General features: G+C 51.0%; 5 protein-coding genes across 7 annotated transcripts in view; 2 read left to right on the top strand and 3 right to left on the bottom strand.

Annotated features, from left to right (window-relative positions):
- LOC142988725 (FERM, ARHGEF and pleckstrin domain-containing protein 1-like) overlaps positions 1 to 678 on the top strand; it is a 19,392-nt gene extending 18,714 nt beyond the window's left edge. The window contains exon 27 of the mRNA XM_076137956.1: positions 1 to 678. This exon is cut by the window's left edge and continues 262 nt beyond it. The gene's annotated coding sequence lies outside the window, so the exon portion shown is untranslated.
- Positions 679 to 730: 52 nt separating this feature from the next.
- On the bottom strand, positions 731 to 1,647 carry LOC142988726 (gamma-glutamylaminecyclotransferase-like). The gene has a single exon (XM_076137957.1). The coding sequence runs from the start codon at positions 1,434 to 1,436 to the stop codon at positions 960 to 962; it is 477 nt and encodes a 158-aa protein (XP_075994072.1). The 5' UTR covers positions 1,437 to 1,647; the 3' UTR covers positions 731 to 959.
- A 754-nt stretch (positions 1,648 to 2,401) lies between these two features.
- LOC142988727 (gamma-glutamylaminecyclotransferase-like) lies at positions 2,402 to 3,072 on the bottom strand. Its single transcript, XM_076137958.1, has one exon. It carries the CDS (start codon positions 2,966 to 2,968, stop codon positions 2,510 to 2,512), a length of 459 nt encoding a protein of 152 aa, XP_075994073.1. The 5' UTR covers positions 2,969 to 3,072; the 3' UTR covers positions 2,402 to 2,509.
- A 53-nt stretch (positions 3,073 to 3,125) lies between these two features.
- On the top strand, positions 3,126 to 10,654 carry arl13b (ADP-ribosylation factor-like 13b). Of its 3 annotated transcripts, XM_076137962.1 has the most exons (11): positions 3,126 to 3,428; positions 4,071 to 4,162; positions 6,679 to 6,749; positions 6,832 to 7,081; positions 7,221 to 7,326; positions 7,534 to 7,736; positions 7,819 to 7,936; positions 8,008 to 8,152; positions 9,199 to 9,333; positions 9,422 to 9,490; positions 9,833 to 10,654. In XM_076137962.1, the coding sequence occupies exons 3-11, from the start codon at positions 6,695 to 6,697 to the stop codon at positions 9,907 to 9,909; spliced, it is 1,158 nt and encodes a 385-aa protein (XP_075994077.1). In that variant the 5' UTR covers positions 3,126 to 3,428; positions 4,071 to 4,162; positions 6,679 to 6,694; the 3' UTR covers positions 9,910 to 10,654. The 3 variants fall into 3 exon arrangements, with proteins under 3 accessions (XP_075994077.1, XP_075994076.1, XP_075994075.1); XM_076137961.1 differs by lacking the exons at positions 3,126 to 3,428; positions 4,071 to 4,162 and adding an exon at positions 5,348 to 5,874 and having other exon boundaries at positions 9,981 to 10,654; XM_076137960.1 differs by lacking the exons at positions 3,126 to 3,428; positions 4,071 to 4,162 and adding an exon at positions 5,348 to 5,874.
- Positions 4,295 to 4,762, bottom strand: LOC142988728 (gamma-glutamylaminecyclotransferase-like). The gene has a single exon (XM_076137959.1). The coding sequence runs from the start codon at positions 4,748 to 4,750 to the stop codon at positions 4,295 to 4,297; it is 456 nt and encodes a 151-aa protein (XP_075994074.1). The 5' UTR covers positions 4,751 to 4,762.
- Positions 10,655 to 12,284: the final 1,630 nt, after the last annotated feature.

The following is a 12,284-nucleotide window of genomic DNA, read 5'->3' as shown; positions in this document are numbered from 1 at the left end:
ATGATCCACCTTATCCACACACACACACACACACACACACACACCCTTTCTGAAGCTGCCGTATGTTATTTGCACCACTCCTGTCTGATTAGAGACAAACTGTCCAGAGCGACAGGCCTCCACTTTATGTGTAAAGTAGTTTTAATGTTTTTGTACGTCAGCCAAATGGTAGCACACTCACACACACACACACACATGCACACACTGCCATTGTTTCCCTTTATTGTTGACTTTTTGAAGCCTCTGTGCCATGGAGTGTGTTCACATGCACAGCTGTGGTCTGTGTGTTGTGTTACTGTGTCACTGTGTGTGGGAGTGTAAGAGTTCATAAACGTGTGTGTGTGTGTGTATGAACACACTCCTGCCGATGAGAGTATTTCTGTTTGTATGACAATCTCTATGTAAGCCCCGCCCCCTCTCCTGTGTGTGTGTGTGTGTGTGTGTGTGTGTGTGTGTGTGTGTGTGTGTGTGAGGCCTTTTGTACGACTCTTTGATACACTGTGAATCCTTCTGCTTCGTCCTCTCTCTCCTCCTCTCTCTGTGAGTTCCGTCCTCCATAAGAGGATAAATCCATCTCATTGCCAAACTCTCTCTGTTCTGTCGTCTTCCAGTTTCTGGATTTTACAATTTTAAATAAAAATTAGAAAATATTATGTTCATATGCAAAACATGTGCTGACTTGTTGTTTTGGTCTAGTTGTCATGGTGACATAAGCTCACATCATCACAGTAGTTTCAGACTTGTTAGAACCTGAAGTCTAAGCTTTATTAAGTTATTAATGTTTATAAACCACAGAAACAAGGATCATCTACCTACAAGTGGATCAACATGTTAAAGGATGATGTCTACTGAAGCTTCTCCAAACCTGGAGACATGATTGATTGACAGTACATGATGTCATTTCGACACAGATGTAAAGAGTGACAGCCTAATGTACCTGCTGACCCTAACGCGTGGTTTTAGGACCCTGGAGCTCCTCTGGTCCACAGGGCGGGCTCCACATACTCCAGCCCGTGAGGCCCCTGGGAGTCATAGCTGTCACATGTGGGCAGAGAAGGCCAGAGTGGCTGGTAGGTGGTGGTGCTGTACACAAAGGCCTCTGTGCTGCTCCCAGGAGACAGCTGCTCCTCTCCCTCACACTCCTTCACCTGCAGCTTCACCACAGTCCTCTGGTACATGCTGGGGACTTCTTCAAACTCATCCAGGTACCTCAGCATCTGCTGGTCCACTCTGTAGATCTCCCCTTGGACCTGCTGGCCCTGGCCAGGAAGGTTTAGGAGGAAGGGGATGTTGTACTCGCCAGCGATCACTAGAGGGAACTTCTCTGAGGTGCTGGCTGAGGCCAGGAACTCTGCCTCACCGTTGGCTTTATCAAACAGATGGTAGTGGTTGGGCTGCCCCTTCTTCAGGGTGCCATAGACAAACACATGAGTCATGATGATGGAACACCTGCAGCAGAGCACAGGGACACTTTGACTCTCAGTAAACAAACACAGTTACTGAGCTCAGATCTTTAGTTCAGCAGAGACACAGAGAACTATTAAATGTCAGATGATCAGCAGCATATCAGTGAACTCAGCCACATGAACATCCTCTGAGATACACGAGTGTAGCTGAGCTTTAGTCTAAACTCTCCTGATCTTATCTGCACAACAAAGATGCGTTTATCTGCAGCTTCACTGAGGTCAAACACGCAGACTGACTGACAAAATAACAAGAAAAGAAGTCAAACACACTCGCGCTACAATAACGCCCACATTCAGCGCCTGCTTTTTGTCACAATGCACTTTTGTTTCCAGTTTGTTTGCTCAGTAACGAAGTTTTACTGTAAGAATTTCCCATTATTTGAATTTTGGATATAAAACAGGACTTATCGATTATGTTGTGATTGTAAACGCCAAAAATGAATGTATCGATCGTTATTATAACTTTTCAAATCCCCACTAATGCAGTAAAAGCAGCGGAATCCTACCGGAACGAGTCTCCCATGCATGCGCAGTGAAAACTCGAGCCAGCAGAGGGCGCCAAAGTGACGAGGAAGAGCGAAGAGTTTGTTCTTTTCAGACAGACAGAATCTAATACAATGGAAACTAATGATGTAGTACAAAAAATGATATGTTTGATTATCTAAAAGCATCCAGTGAAAAGGAACAAAAGGAACGAGGTGAGGAAATGTGTTGAGACTTCAGAGCTCCACTGTGATCTGCTGCTGTCAACACATTTAGTTCCAGGTCCTTCTGGCTGCACCTGCTGTTAACGTCTCTGCTGGATGACGTGAGGGCTTTGACAGACATCCATGGTTTCAGTGGAGGGAGAAGAGAGTCCACATCCCTGAGTGTGAGTTTTGGAGCCTCACCGGTTGTTCTGCTGCCTGTTTGTCAGGACCGCAGTGAGGCGCTGGTGGGGGCTGAGCACTGTGAGCTGGGGGAGAGTTACTAAAGAAAGAACCTAAGGAACCAAAACTACATCTATAGATTTATTTTGTATTAAAATGCGTGGGCTAACTCCATTAGACTCGTTTGTGTCGGGGGACATACTCCAGCCCGTGAGGCCCCTGGGAGTCATAGCTGTCACATGTGGGCAGAGAAGGCCAGAGTGGCTGGTAGGTGGTGGTGCTGTACACAAAGGCCTCTGTGCTGCTCCCAGGAGACAGCTGCTCCTCTCCCTCACACTCCTTCACCTGCAGCTTCACCACAGTCCTCTGGTACATGCTGGGGACACTTTCAAGCTCATCCAGGTACCTCAGCATCTGCTGGTCCACTCTGTAGATCTCCCCTTGGACCTGCTGGCCCTGGCCAGGAAGGTTTAGGAGGAAGGGGATGTTGTACTCGCCAGCGATCACTAGAGGGAACTTCTCTGAGGTGCTGGCTGAGGCCAGGAACTCTGCCTCACCGTTGGCTTTATCAAACAGACGGTAGTGGTTGGGCTGCCCCTTCTTCAGGGTGCCATAGACAAACACATGAGTCATGATGATGGAACACCTGCAGCAGAGCACAGGGACACTTTGACTCTCAGTAAACAAACACAGTTACTGAGCTCAGATCTTTAGTTCAGCAGAGACACGGTGAACTAAATGCGTCTGATCCTCTAACTGTCAGATCAGCGGCATCAGTGAATTTCAGTCACGGAGCTCAGAGTCTCCGCGCCTCTAAACTCTCCTGAGCTTTATTCTCGTTATAATCTGCTGCCTAACCGTGAATCTGATCTGAGACTTTCAAATCCTTAAAATGCAATAAAGTGGAAATCTTACCAGAGGGCGCCGGCTCGGTCTCAACGCTGGAAGATGTGCGACGCATGCGCAGTGAAAAACCTGTCGTCATGTGGACAGAAAAGCAGCGCCAGCAGGGGGCACCAAAGCGACGAGAGGGAGCCAGGAGTTTGTTCTTTACAGATACAGAACCAACAACAACCCAACACTTTACTTTAAAGTAAGAACATAACCTCACAAATACAGAAAAAGTGATGATGTGGTAGCAACAATAAGATGGTTGATTATATATTTCAACAAACCATAATCTGACAGGCAAAGAAGTTCTCCTCAGGTAGAGATCATGTTCCATGTGCTCCTCCCTTAACAGCTTCTCCCCCCTCAGGCACTCAGCCACTCAGGTCAGCACCGCTCGGCTGGCAGAACCGGTTCAAAGCTCCTTTGCGACCTGAACATGAGAACAATACCCAGGCTGGGTGTGTGTCTGTGGCAGGCTGCTGCTGCTCATTGCAGTGGTATTGTCATATGTGTGTGTATTTCCACATGCTGATGCTGAAGCTGGTTGTGTGTTCTTGATGAATGGAAGTAGTGTCCCTGTACTGTTAACACACAAGGAATGACCTTAAAACAAATGTATTCTTCCTGTTTGACACACAGATGGTTTGTTCTTCTTTATCCTCCAGTCCAGCAGAGGCGGAGCTTCACAGTTCCTATGAACGTGCCAAAGATGAACTAGATTAGGGAATGTATGACATCACTGTGTTATCAGTGTGGATGACATCACTCTGTTATTTGATGACATCACTATTGTTTATTGAAGTAGCTTTACAATCTGATGTTGATCTGTTTTTGTGTTTTCCAGTTTAAAGTTTACAGGGAAGAGACTTTGTGTCGCTGTGTGTTTGAGGCCGAGACACAAGAAGAAGACAGATGTGTTCATCTACACACATGGAGGTAGGAACAACAACAACTACTGGCTGTAAAGTTATAATGCTGTCATAAGAGTTCATATAAGAGAAATGAAACAACTGCAAGTATAGAAGCTCAGATGTAAAGTTTATTCATCTGAAAATGTGTGGAACTCCATCAGGCTTGTGTGTGTGGAACATACTCCAGCCCGTGAGGCCCCTGGGAGTCATAGCTGTCACATGTGGGCAGAGAAGGCCAGAGTGGCTGGTAGGTGGTGGTGCTGTACACAGAGGCCTCTGTGCTGCTCCCAGGAGACAGCTGCTCCTCTCCCTCACACTCCTTCACCTGCAGCTTCACCACAGTCCTCTGGTACATGCTGGGGACTTCTTCAAACTCATCCAGGTACCTCAGCATCTGCTGGTCCACTCTGTAGATCTCCCCTTGGACCTGCTGGCCCTGGCCAGGAAGGTTTAGGAGGAAGGGGATGTTGTTCTCGCCAGCGATCACTAGAGGGAACTTCTCTGAGGTGCTGGCTGAGGCCAGGAACTCTGCCTCACCGTTGGCTTTATCAGACAGACGATGGTGGTTGGGCTGCCCCTTCTTCAGGGTGCCATAGACAAACACATGAGTCATGATGATGGAGGACAGAAGCATCTGCGGCAAAACACAATGACTCTTAGTAAACAAACACAGTGACACAGTGACTAAAGGCTAAAGCAGTGTGATTATCTAAATGTCAAATCAGCAGCATATGAGTGAAAACACCAACATGAATATCAATGAAAATACATTTGTACCCAATATTGAACCCTGTCGTCTCAAAATGGGCAAATTAGAAGCTTCCAAGCTTGATTGCAACTAACTTTGGCGAATAAAGTCCTGCTTCTTCCTGGTGAGTGTGAGTCCAAAAAGCTTCAGGTGATAAAACACCTGAAGCTCTTTGGACTCTGATCTCAATAAATAAGCGACAGTGAGTCAGTGTCGTCTCAAAACAAGCCTGATATAAATGACATCATTAAAACATGACGACTGAAGTTTAAACTTTCATGCTAATTATTTACTTATGATTATAAAAATAAGTATTTGTTGATTTATTGATCTGTTCGATTTGCCGTTGCCAGATTGTGTGTGTTTATGCTTCTTTTGAACACTGGAGGGCACTAAATCCTCTGGTACATTCAAACTGCCTGTAATAAAGCAGCAGAAGAAGTCGCTGTTACGTAAAGCAGCAGAAACAGACGGCGTAAACAAATCAAAGCGGCTAAAGCTAATTAGCTCATGCTGCGAGAAGAAGAAGATACAACAAATGAGGCTTTATGGGGCGATTTATGAAAACGAGTTTTATTTTATTTTATCCAGCTGCTGGTTGACATTTATCTTATTACGGCTGCGAAACAGAACCAGCTAAGCAGTTAGCGTATCGTTAGCTCGGTTAGCTCTGTTAGCTAACATCTGATGTGCTTGAGAGCGTCGCTATCTGAGAACATCACAGTCAGGTCGAGTCTGTCTACTCAGGTCTGCTCCGGTCTGCTGTCGGTGTTAGAATGAGCGAGTCCGGGAGGCACTCAGCCGATGTAGGTGGCCTGTGGCTCGCCTGAGTCGCCCGGTGGCCCCGTTGAGTCGCCCTGTGGCCCCCTTGCGTCTTGTGTCTGCTGGCCTCATGAGCGGCTGATCTCAGGAGTCTGGACCCGGACTGACATGTTTAGTCTGATGGCGAACTGCTGCAACTGGCTGAAGCGCTGGCGAGAGCCCGCCAGGTGAGTGACAGCTGGACCCCCGAGTCCCGAGACCACCAAACTGTAACCTGAGACCACCCGAGACCCCACACTCTGACCTGAGACCCCACACTCTGACCCAGACTCAGGTTCATATCTGTATAAAGCAGACTGACTGTGCTGAGGTCCAGGATGTGGAGATGAAGCTCCCGTGGTTCTCCTCCTCATATTAAACTCACAGCTGTGTTGTGTTTCTGTGTTTATCTTCATTTATCTGACCTACAGTAGATAAGAGTCTGTCAGATGACCTGGACTTTAACACGTCAGCAGGTCTCCAGGCCTCCAGGCCACCCAGACACACACACACACACACACACACACACACACACACACACACACACACACACACACACACACACACACACACACACACACACACACACACACACACAGAGGAGCAGTCTGACTGTCACACACACACACACACACACACACACACACACACACACGTGAAGGCTCCTGAGCGTAAGGACCCACGTGGTCTCTAAGGGACCTGATCCTCTGGGTTTAGGCAGAAATCCCCCATAATCCCACAGCCACACGTCTGTGAGAGCAGCAGAGGGTGAGACGGGTGAGGCGGGTGAGACGGGTTAGAGTTCAGACCTGCAGGCCGCTCTGATGAAGGCTCAGCTCATAGTTTGCTTCATGTCTCTGCGGCGCAGGTGTAGAAGTTAAGTATTCAGTCAGGAGGAGACGTGAACCCTCACAGCTCTGCTCCTCTGTGTGTGTGTGTGTGTGTGTGTAATCCTCATGTTAACGCCTTCTTCTTCTTCTCTCTCCTCACAGGAAAGTGACTCTGCTGATGGTCGGACTGGACAACGCCGGGAAGACGGCCACAGTCAGAGGAATCCAAGGAGGTGAGGACCTTCATTACTCCTCTTCCTCTTCCTCCATGTTTCAGGTTCAGTAACCTGGCTCTCCTTCCTCTCCTGCCCTCAGAGAACCCTCAGGACGTGGCTCCCACAGTGGGCTTCTCCAAAGTGGACCTGAAACAGGGGAAGTTTGAGGTGACCATCTTCGACCTGGGCGGGGGGAAGAGGATCCGGGGCATCTGGAAGAACTACTACTCTGAGTCTCACGGCGTCGTGTTTGTGGTCGACTCCAGCGACGTCCAGAGGATCCAGGAGACGAGGGAGACCATGGCTGAGGTCCTGCAGCACCCACGCATCGCTGGGAAGCCTGTGCTCGTGTGAGTGCTCCTCACAATGTGGAGGACAGAGAACGCCTGAGGGTCTGTGGGGTCTCTGACCTCTGACCTCTCTTCTTCTTCTTCTTCTTCTTCTTCTTCTTCTTCTTCTTCTTCTTCTTCTTCTCTGTCCTCTTTCCAGGCTGGCGAACAAACAGGACCAGGAGGGGGCGCTGGCTGAAGCTGACATCATCGAGAACCTGTCGCTGGAGAAGCTCGTGAACGAGAACAAGTGTCACTGTCAGATCGTAAGTGTGTGTGTGGGCGTCTGCACCTGCTGTGTGTGAGTGACATGGAGGAGGTGAAGGAGGTCAAGGACGTCTGGAGCTGGCTGAACTCTTGTGGCCTTTGTAGCTCCTGAGCCCCTCTGGTGACGTTTAGAGACCAAGTGAAGCTGTGGTGCTTCAGATGATCAGTCTGTCTTCCTGTCTGTCCTCCGCTCGCCGTCGCTCCAGGAGCCGTGTTCAGCCGTGCTGGGATACGGCAAGAAGGTGGACAAGTCCATCAAGAGCGGCCTGAACTGGCTCCTCAACAACATCGCCAAGGACTACGAGAGCATCACAGAGCGTGTGCAGAGGGACACGGCAGAGCAGCGCGCCCAGGAGGAGCAGGACAGGAAGGAGCGGGCGGAGCGAGTGCGGCGGATACGGGAGGAGAGGTGAGGGGGTTCAGGGGTCGTCCTTCTAAAGGGAGCAGAGACGGGAGGAGTCATCAGAGCGTAACCACCTGTTCCCCCTCAGAGAGCAGCAGGAGAGGGAGGAGGCGGAGCAAGAGGGCAGGCAGGTCACTGAGGAGGCGGAGCCTGAGGACCTGGACATGCTCAGCCCCTTCCAGCCCGTCAGCAGCGTCATCACAGAGGTGAGAGTTCACACGCCGCCGCTCTCACTGTTTACAAGTCCAGACCCACAAACTGAGACTGTGTGTTCCAGAACGAGGACAGAGAGAGGAAGAGGAGGGAGGAGGGAGGAGCCAGCAGCCCCAAGAGGGACGGGACGCCAGAGGAAGACCAGGGTGAAGAGGACAACGAGGAAGAGCCCGACGACACCAGGCAAACGCCAGGAGACGCCACTGCAGGTACCTGCCTGCCTGCCTGCCTGCCTGTCTGTCTGTCTGTCTGTCTGTCTGTCTGTCTGTGGAGAGCTGGACGGGCTGCTTCTTCACAGCAGATGGAGGACAACACATCACAGCTTGTCCTTACACACACACACACACACACACACACGCACACACACACACACACACACACACACACACACACACACACACACACACACACACACACACACACACACACACAGCAGCGCGTGTAAATATGTCTTCACTTTGGAAAGCGAGCGATGGAGCGCAGACGTCCAGAGACGACAGAGCGGCAGCATATGAGACGCTCTGAGAGACGGAGCGTCCAGCAGCTGTCAGGAAGTGTGAGAGCGAGAGGAAGAGACAGATACATGTTCTACCACATCACTCCTCAAATGTCCCCTCTCTCTCCCTCCCTCCCTCCTCCTCTCCCTCCTCCTCTCTCTCTCTCTCCTCTCCCTCCTGCTCTCTCTCTCACTCCCTCCTCCTCTCCCTCCTCTCCCACCGTCTCTCACTCCCTCTCTCTCTCTCACTCCCTCCTCCTCTCCTCGCTCCCTCCTCTCCCACCGTCTCTCACTCCCTCTCTCTCTCTCCCTCCCTCCTCCTCTCCCTCCTCCTCTCCTCACTCCCTCCTCTCCCACCGTCTCTCACTCCCTCTCTCTCTCTCCCTCCCTCCTCCTCTCCCTCCTCCTCTCTCTCTCTCCCTCCCTCCCTCCTCCTCTCCCTCCTCCTCTCTCTCTCTCTCCTCTCCCTCCTCCTCTCTCTCTCACTCCCTCCTCCTCTCCATCCCTCCCTCCTCTCTCAGCGTCTCTCACTCCCTCTCTCTCTCTCCCTCCCTCCTCCTCTCCCTCCTCCTCTCCCTCCTCCTCTCCATCCCTCCCTCCTCTCCCACCGTCTCTCACTCCCTCTCTCTCTCTCCCTCCCTCCTCCTCTCCCTCCTCCTCTCCCTCCGTCTCCCTCTCTCCCTCCCTCCTCCTCTCCATCCCTCCCTCCTCTCCCACCGTCTCTCACTCCCTCTCTCTCTCTCTCTCTCCCTCCCTCAGTCTCTACAGGCGAGCAGAGCAAGAAGAAGACGTCGGTGGCGAGGAAGCTTCACCTGAAGAGGAAGCACCGTGTGGACCCCCTGATGGGCGAGGAGGTGCCGGCCCAGAGCCCCACGCCCCCCCCTCCTCCTCCAGGTGAGCGTCCTGACACGCAGCAGGAGGACCTGGGGGTGTGTGTGAGGTGTGTGTGTGTGACCTGTGTGTCTCTGCTTTGTCCCCACAGTGGGCTGGGCCACGCCCAAAGTCTCACGCCTCCCCAAACTAGAGCCGCTGGGAGACACGAGACACTCGGGTAAAGCCTCCTCCCAGTCTCGCTTGTCACCTTGATCCTCCCTCCTGCCTCCTCCTCACTAACTCAGGCTGTGGCTCCATAACATCTAACATCTGTAAACATCTGTAAACATCTGTAAACATCTGTAAACCTCTAACATCTCTTTGCTCCTCTTTGGGTCGGTGCATGTTTGGATCCATCATGGTGGCAGACATCTTCATCTGACCCCTGACCCCCCCCCCCCCTTCCTCTCGTCCATGGCTGCCGTCTGTCCATCATCTGTCCATCGCCTAAGCCCCGCCCCTTTCTGTGTGTCTTGGTCTTGAGGTCTGGTTGAATAACTTTGTCTCCTCCCCTCCACAGATTTTTTCAAGAAGCCCCTCCCACCCGTCGTGGTTAGGCCGCGGCCTAACGGCGACACGCACGACCTCGTTCTGTAGCCCCTCCCCCTTACCCAGTAGAAGGTCGCCCCCCCCCAATCACGGCTCTCCCCTTTGCTTTCTGTCTCAAGTGCGCCGCGTGTAGAGAACACGGGCGGGACCGGAGGAGCGGCCCGCAGCTTCAGGGGCATCATGGGAAACCAGGGTCCTGCTCCCACGCCACGATCACGTGGCCTCACAGACTGAGACGCCGAGGCTGAACCTGACGTCGTCTCGTCTCCTCAGTCACTCGCCGTCTCGTTGTCATGGCTCCATCGGTGTTTCACGGTCCGGACGCCACTTGATCTGACAGGAAGCGTGTAAATACGCTGGTGTGTGTGTGTGGTGTGTGTGTGTCTCACTGGATCACGTGTGTGTGTTTGTGTCTCTGCTTCATCTTTACTTTGTTTGTTAAACATGTTGTACACATTGTGGACTTTTCTACACTTCCTGTTTCCACTCCGTCTCAAAGTGGCGTTCCTCCCTGGAGGTCAAGGCTCGCCGGCTCTTCGCTGCCACACGGACCTCCCACAAACTTTTTTTCCCCAGCTGAACCAGGAGAACCCCAGAGCCCTCCAGAGTCCCACTTTAAGCTCCGCCCCCACATGTGGTCTCTCTGCTGGAACACAGACTGTGGGTGAGAGAGAGGGACTGATGTTCCACTCTGAACGCTCCTGATGTTTGATCAAAGTCTCTCTGTTTGAGCTCCACATATTTTTTCTACAGAGGTTTGAGTTTTATAACGACACAATAAAAGAAGTTTTCAGTACGACGTCATCGTTCATCTGCTGCTTTCACTCCCTAGGCTCAGAGACTGAGGCCCTGTGACAGGAAGTAGCTGCCAGGGTTTAACCCTCGGCCCTCTGGTGTCCTCAGTCTGGGATGGCTTTCACTTAGTGGTATCACACACATACAGACACACAGACACACACAGACACACAGACACACACTCTCTCTCTCCCCCTTTCTCTCCTTCTCATTCTCTCTGTCTCTCCCTCTCTCTCTCCCTATCTCTCGGGCCTCTCTCTCTCTGCCTCTGCCTCTGTCTCTCTCTCTCCCCCTTTCATTCTCTCTTTCTCCCCCCCCCCCCTCTTTCTATCTCCCTATCTCTCTGTCTTGGTCTCTCTCTCTCTGCCTCTCTCTCTCTCTCTCTCTCTCTGACCCCTCCCTCTCTGTCTTGGTCTCTCTCTCTCTGCCTCCCTCTCTCTCTCTCCCTATCTCTCTGTCTTGGTCTCTCTCTCTCTCTGCCTCTCTCTCTGTCTCCCTCTCTCTCTCTCTCTCTCTCTGCCTCTCTCTCTGTCTGCCTCCCTCTCTCTCTCTCCCTATCTCTCTGTCTTGGTCTCTCTCTCTCTCTGCCTCTCTCTCTCTCTCTCTCTCTCTCTCTCTCTCTCTGTCTCCCTCCCTCTCTCTCTCTCTCCCCCCTCTCTGTCTTGTGGCCTTAATGACATCAGGTATTTTTGTTGCTGGCGCTGAGGGAATTCACTTCACTGCTCATTGACTTTTAACATCTTTACTTTAACATGCGGGAGGAACACACACACACACACACACACACACACACACACACACAGATAACAGAGACGTTTGGGTCCTGAATATGCACATTGTTGTTGAAATGAATGTGTGTTTCCTCCTGTGGAACGTTGGACTCACTGATCTTTATGTTTCCAGCTAACGACCCGGAGCCTAACAAGTGAAAACGCTCAGATAAGTGATGGCTGCATTCCATTTAGATGAGCCCAGTGCTGCTGCTGCCAGGGCGTAATGGGACGGAGCCGTCTGTAATGTTATTAGTTACACCAATACTTTGTACTGTGGCTGAAGAGTGTGTGTGTGTGTGTGTGTGTCATCTTTAGTTAATGTGGATCCATGTGTCTCCCCTCTGGTCTTCCTCTTCGTCTTGACGTGTTAATTACAGGATGAGGATTTGAACACAGCAGGGTCACTGATCCTCTTCGTCATCATCATCATCATCATCATCTGAATTTTCACCAATCAATCAGACGTCTGTCACATTAGAAGAACAAACAGAGCAGATCTGCCTGCTGCTCTCTGTCAGAGTCAATTCATTGATATCAGCGACACACACACACACACACACACACACACACACGCTCTCTCTTGCACACACACACACACACACACATACACACATACACACTCACTCTCGGCAACAAAATCAATATTTGACCCTCTGGATGTTTTTCCTCTCCTCCTCCTCTTCTTCCTCTCCTTCTTCACTTCACACTCCTCTAGTCTGCAAACTGGCAGAGGACCAAAATTATACTGATCTTCTCTTGTCACAACACTGCCAGACACAGACACACACACACACACACACACACACACAGCAGGCTCGTGTTTCATATCCTGGATACTAAATCTGACAGTTTCTC

Source organism: Genypterus blacodes, unplaced genomic scaffold (genome assembly GCF_046128005.1).
Source record: "Genypterus blacodes isolate CSIRO-AG114 ecotype Tasmania unplaced genomic scaffold, CSIRO-AGI_Gbla_v1 ptg000344l_1, whole genome shotgun sequence".
Classification (NCBI taxonomy): Eukaryota; Metazoa; Chordata; class Actinopteri; order Ophidiiformes; family Ophidiidae; genus Genypterus; species Genypterus blacodes.
The sequence above is the reverse complement of the archived record's forward strand: the minus strand, read 5'-3'. Positions and strand labels throughout refer to the sequence as shown.

What these genes read in the sequence shown, in the direction of transcription:
- LOC142988726 (XM_076137957.1), bottom strand. Translation starts at nt 1,436, where the DNA reads ATGACTCATGTGTTTGTCTATGGCACCCTGAAGAAGGGGCAGCCCAAC.
- LOC142988727 (XM_076137958.1), bottom strand. Translation starts at nt 2,968, where the DNA reads ATGACTCATGTGTTTGTCTATGGCACCCTGAAGAAGGGGCAGCCCAAC.
- LOC142988728 (XM_076137959.1), bottom strand. Translation starts at nt 4,750, where the DNA reads ATGACTCATGTGTTTGTCTATGGCACCCTGAAGAAGGGGCAGCCCAAC.
- arl13b (XM_076137960.1), top strand. Translation starts at nt 5,816, where the DNA reads ATGTTTAGTCTGATGGCGAACTGCTGCAACTGGCTGAAGCGCTGGCGA. An exon ending in ACAAGTGTCACTGTCAGATC is followed by an intron (nt 7,327 to 7,533) that starts GTAAGTGTGTGT and finishes CCGTCGCTCCAG; the next exon opens with GAGCCGTGTTCAGCCGTGCT. An exon ending in CGGCGGATACGGGAGGAGAG is followed by an intron (nt 7,737 to 7,818) that starts GTGAGGGGGTTC and finishes GTTCCCCCTCAG; the next exon opens with AGAGCAGCAGGAGAGGGAGG.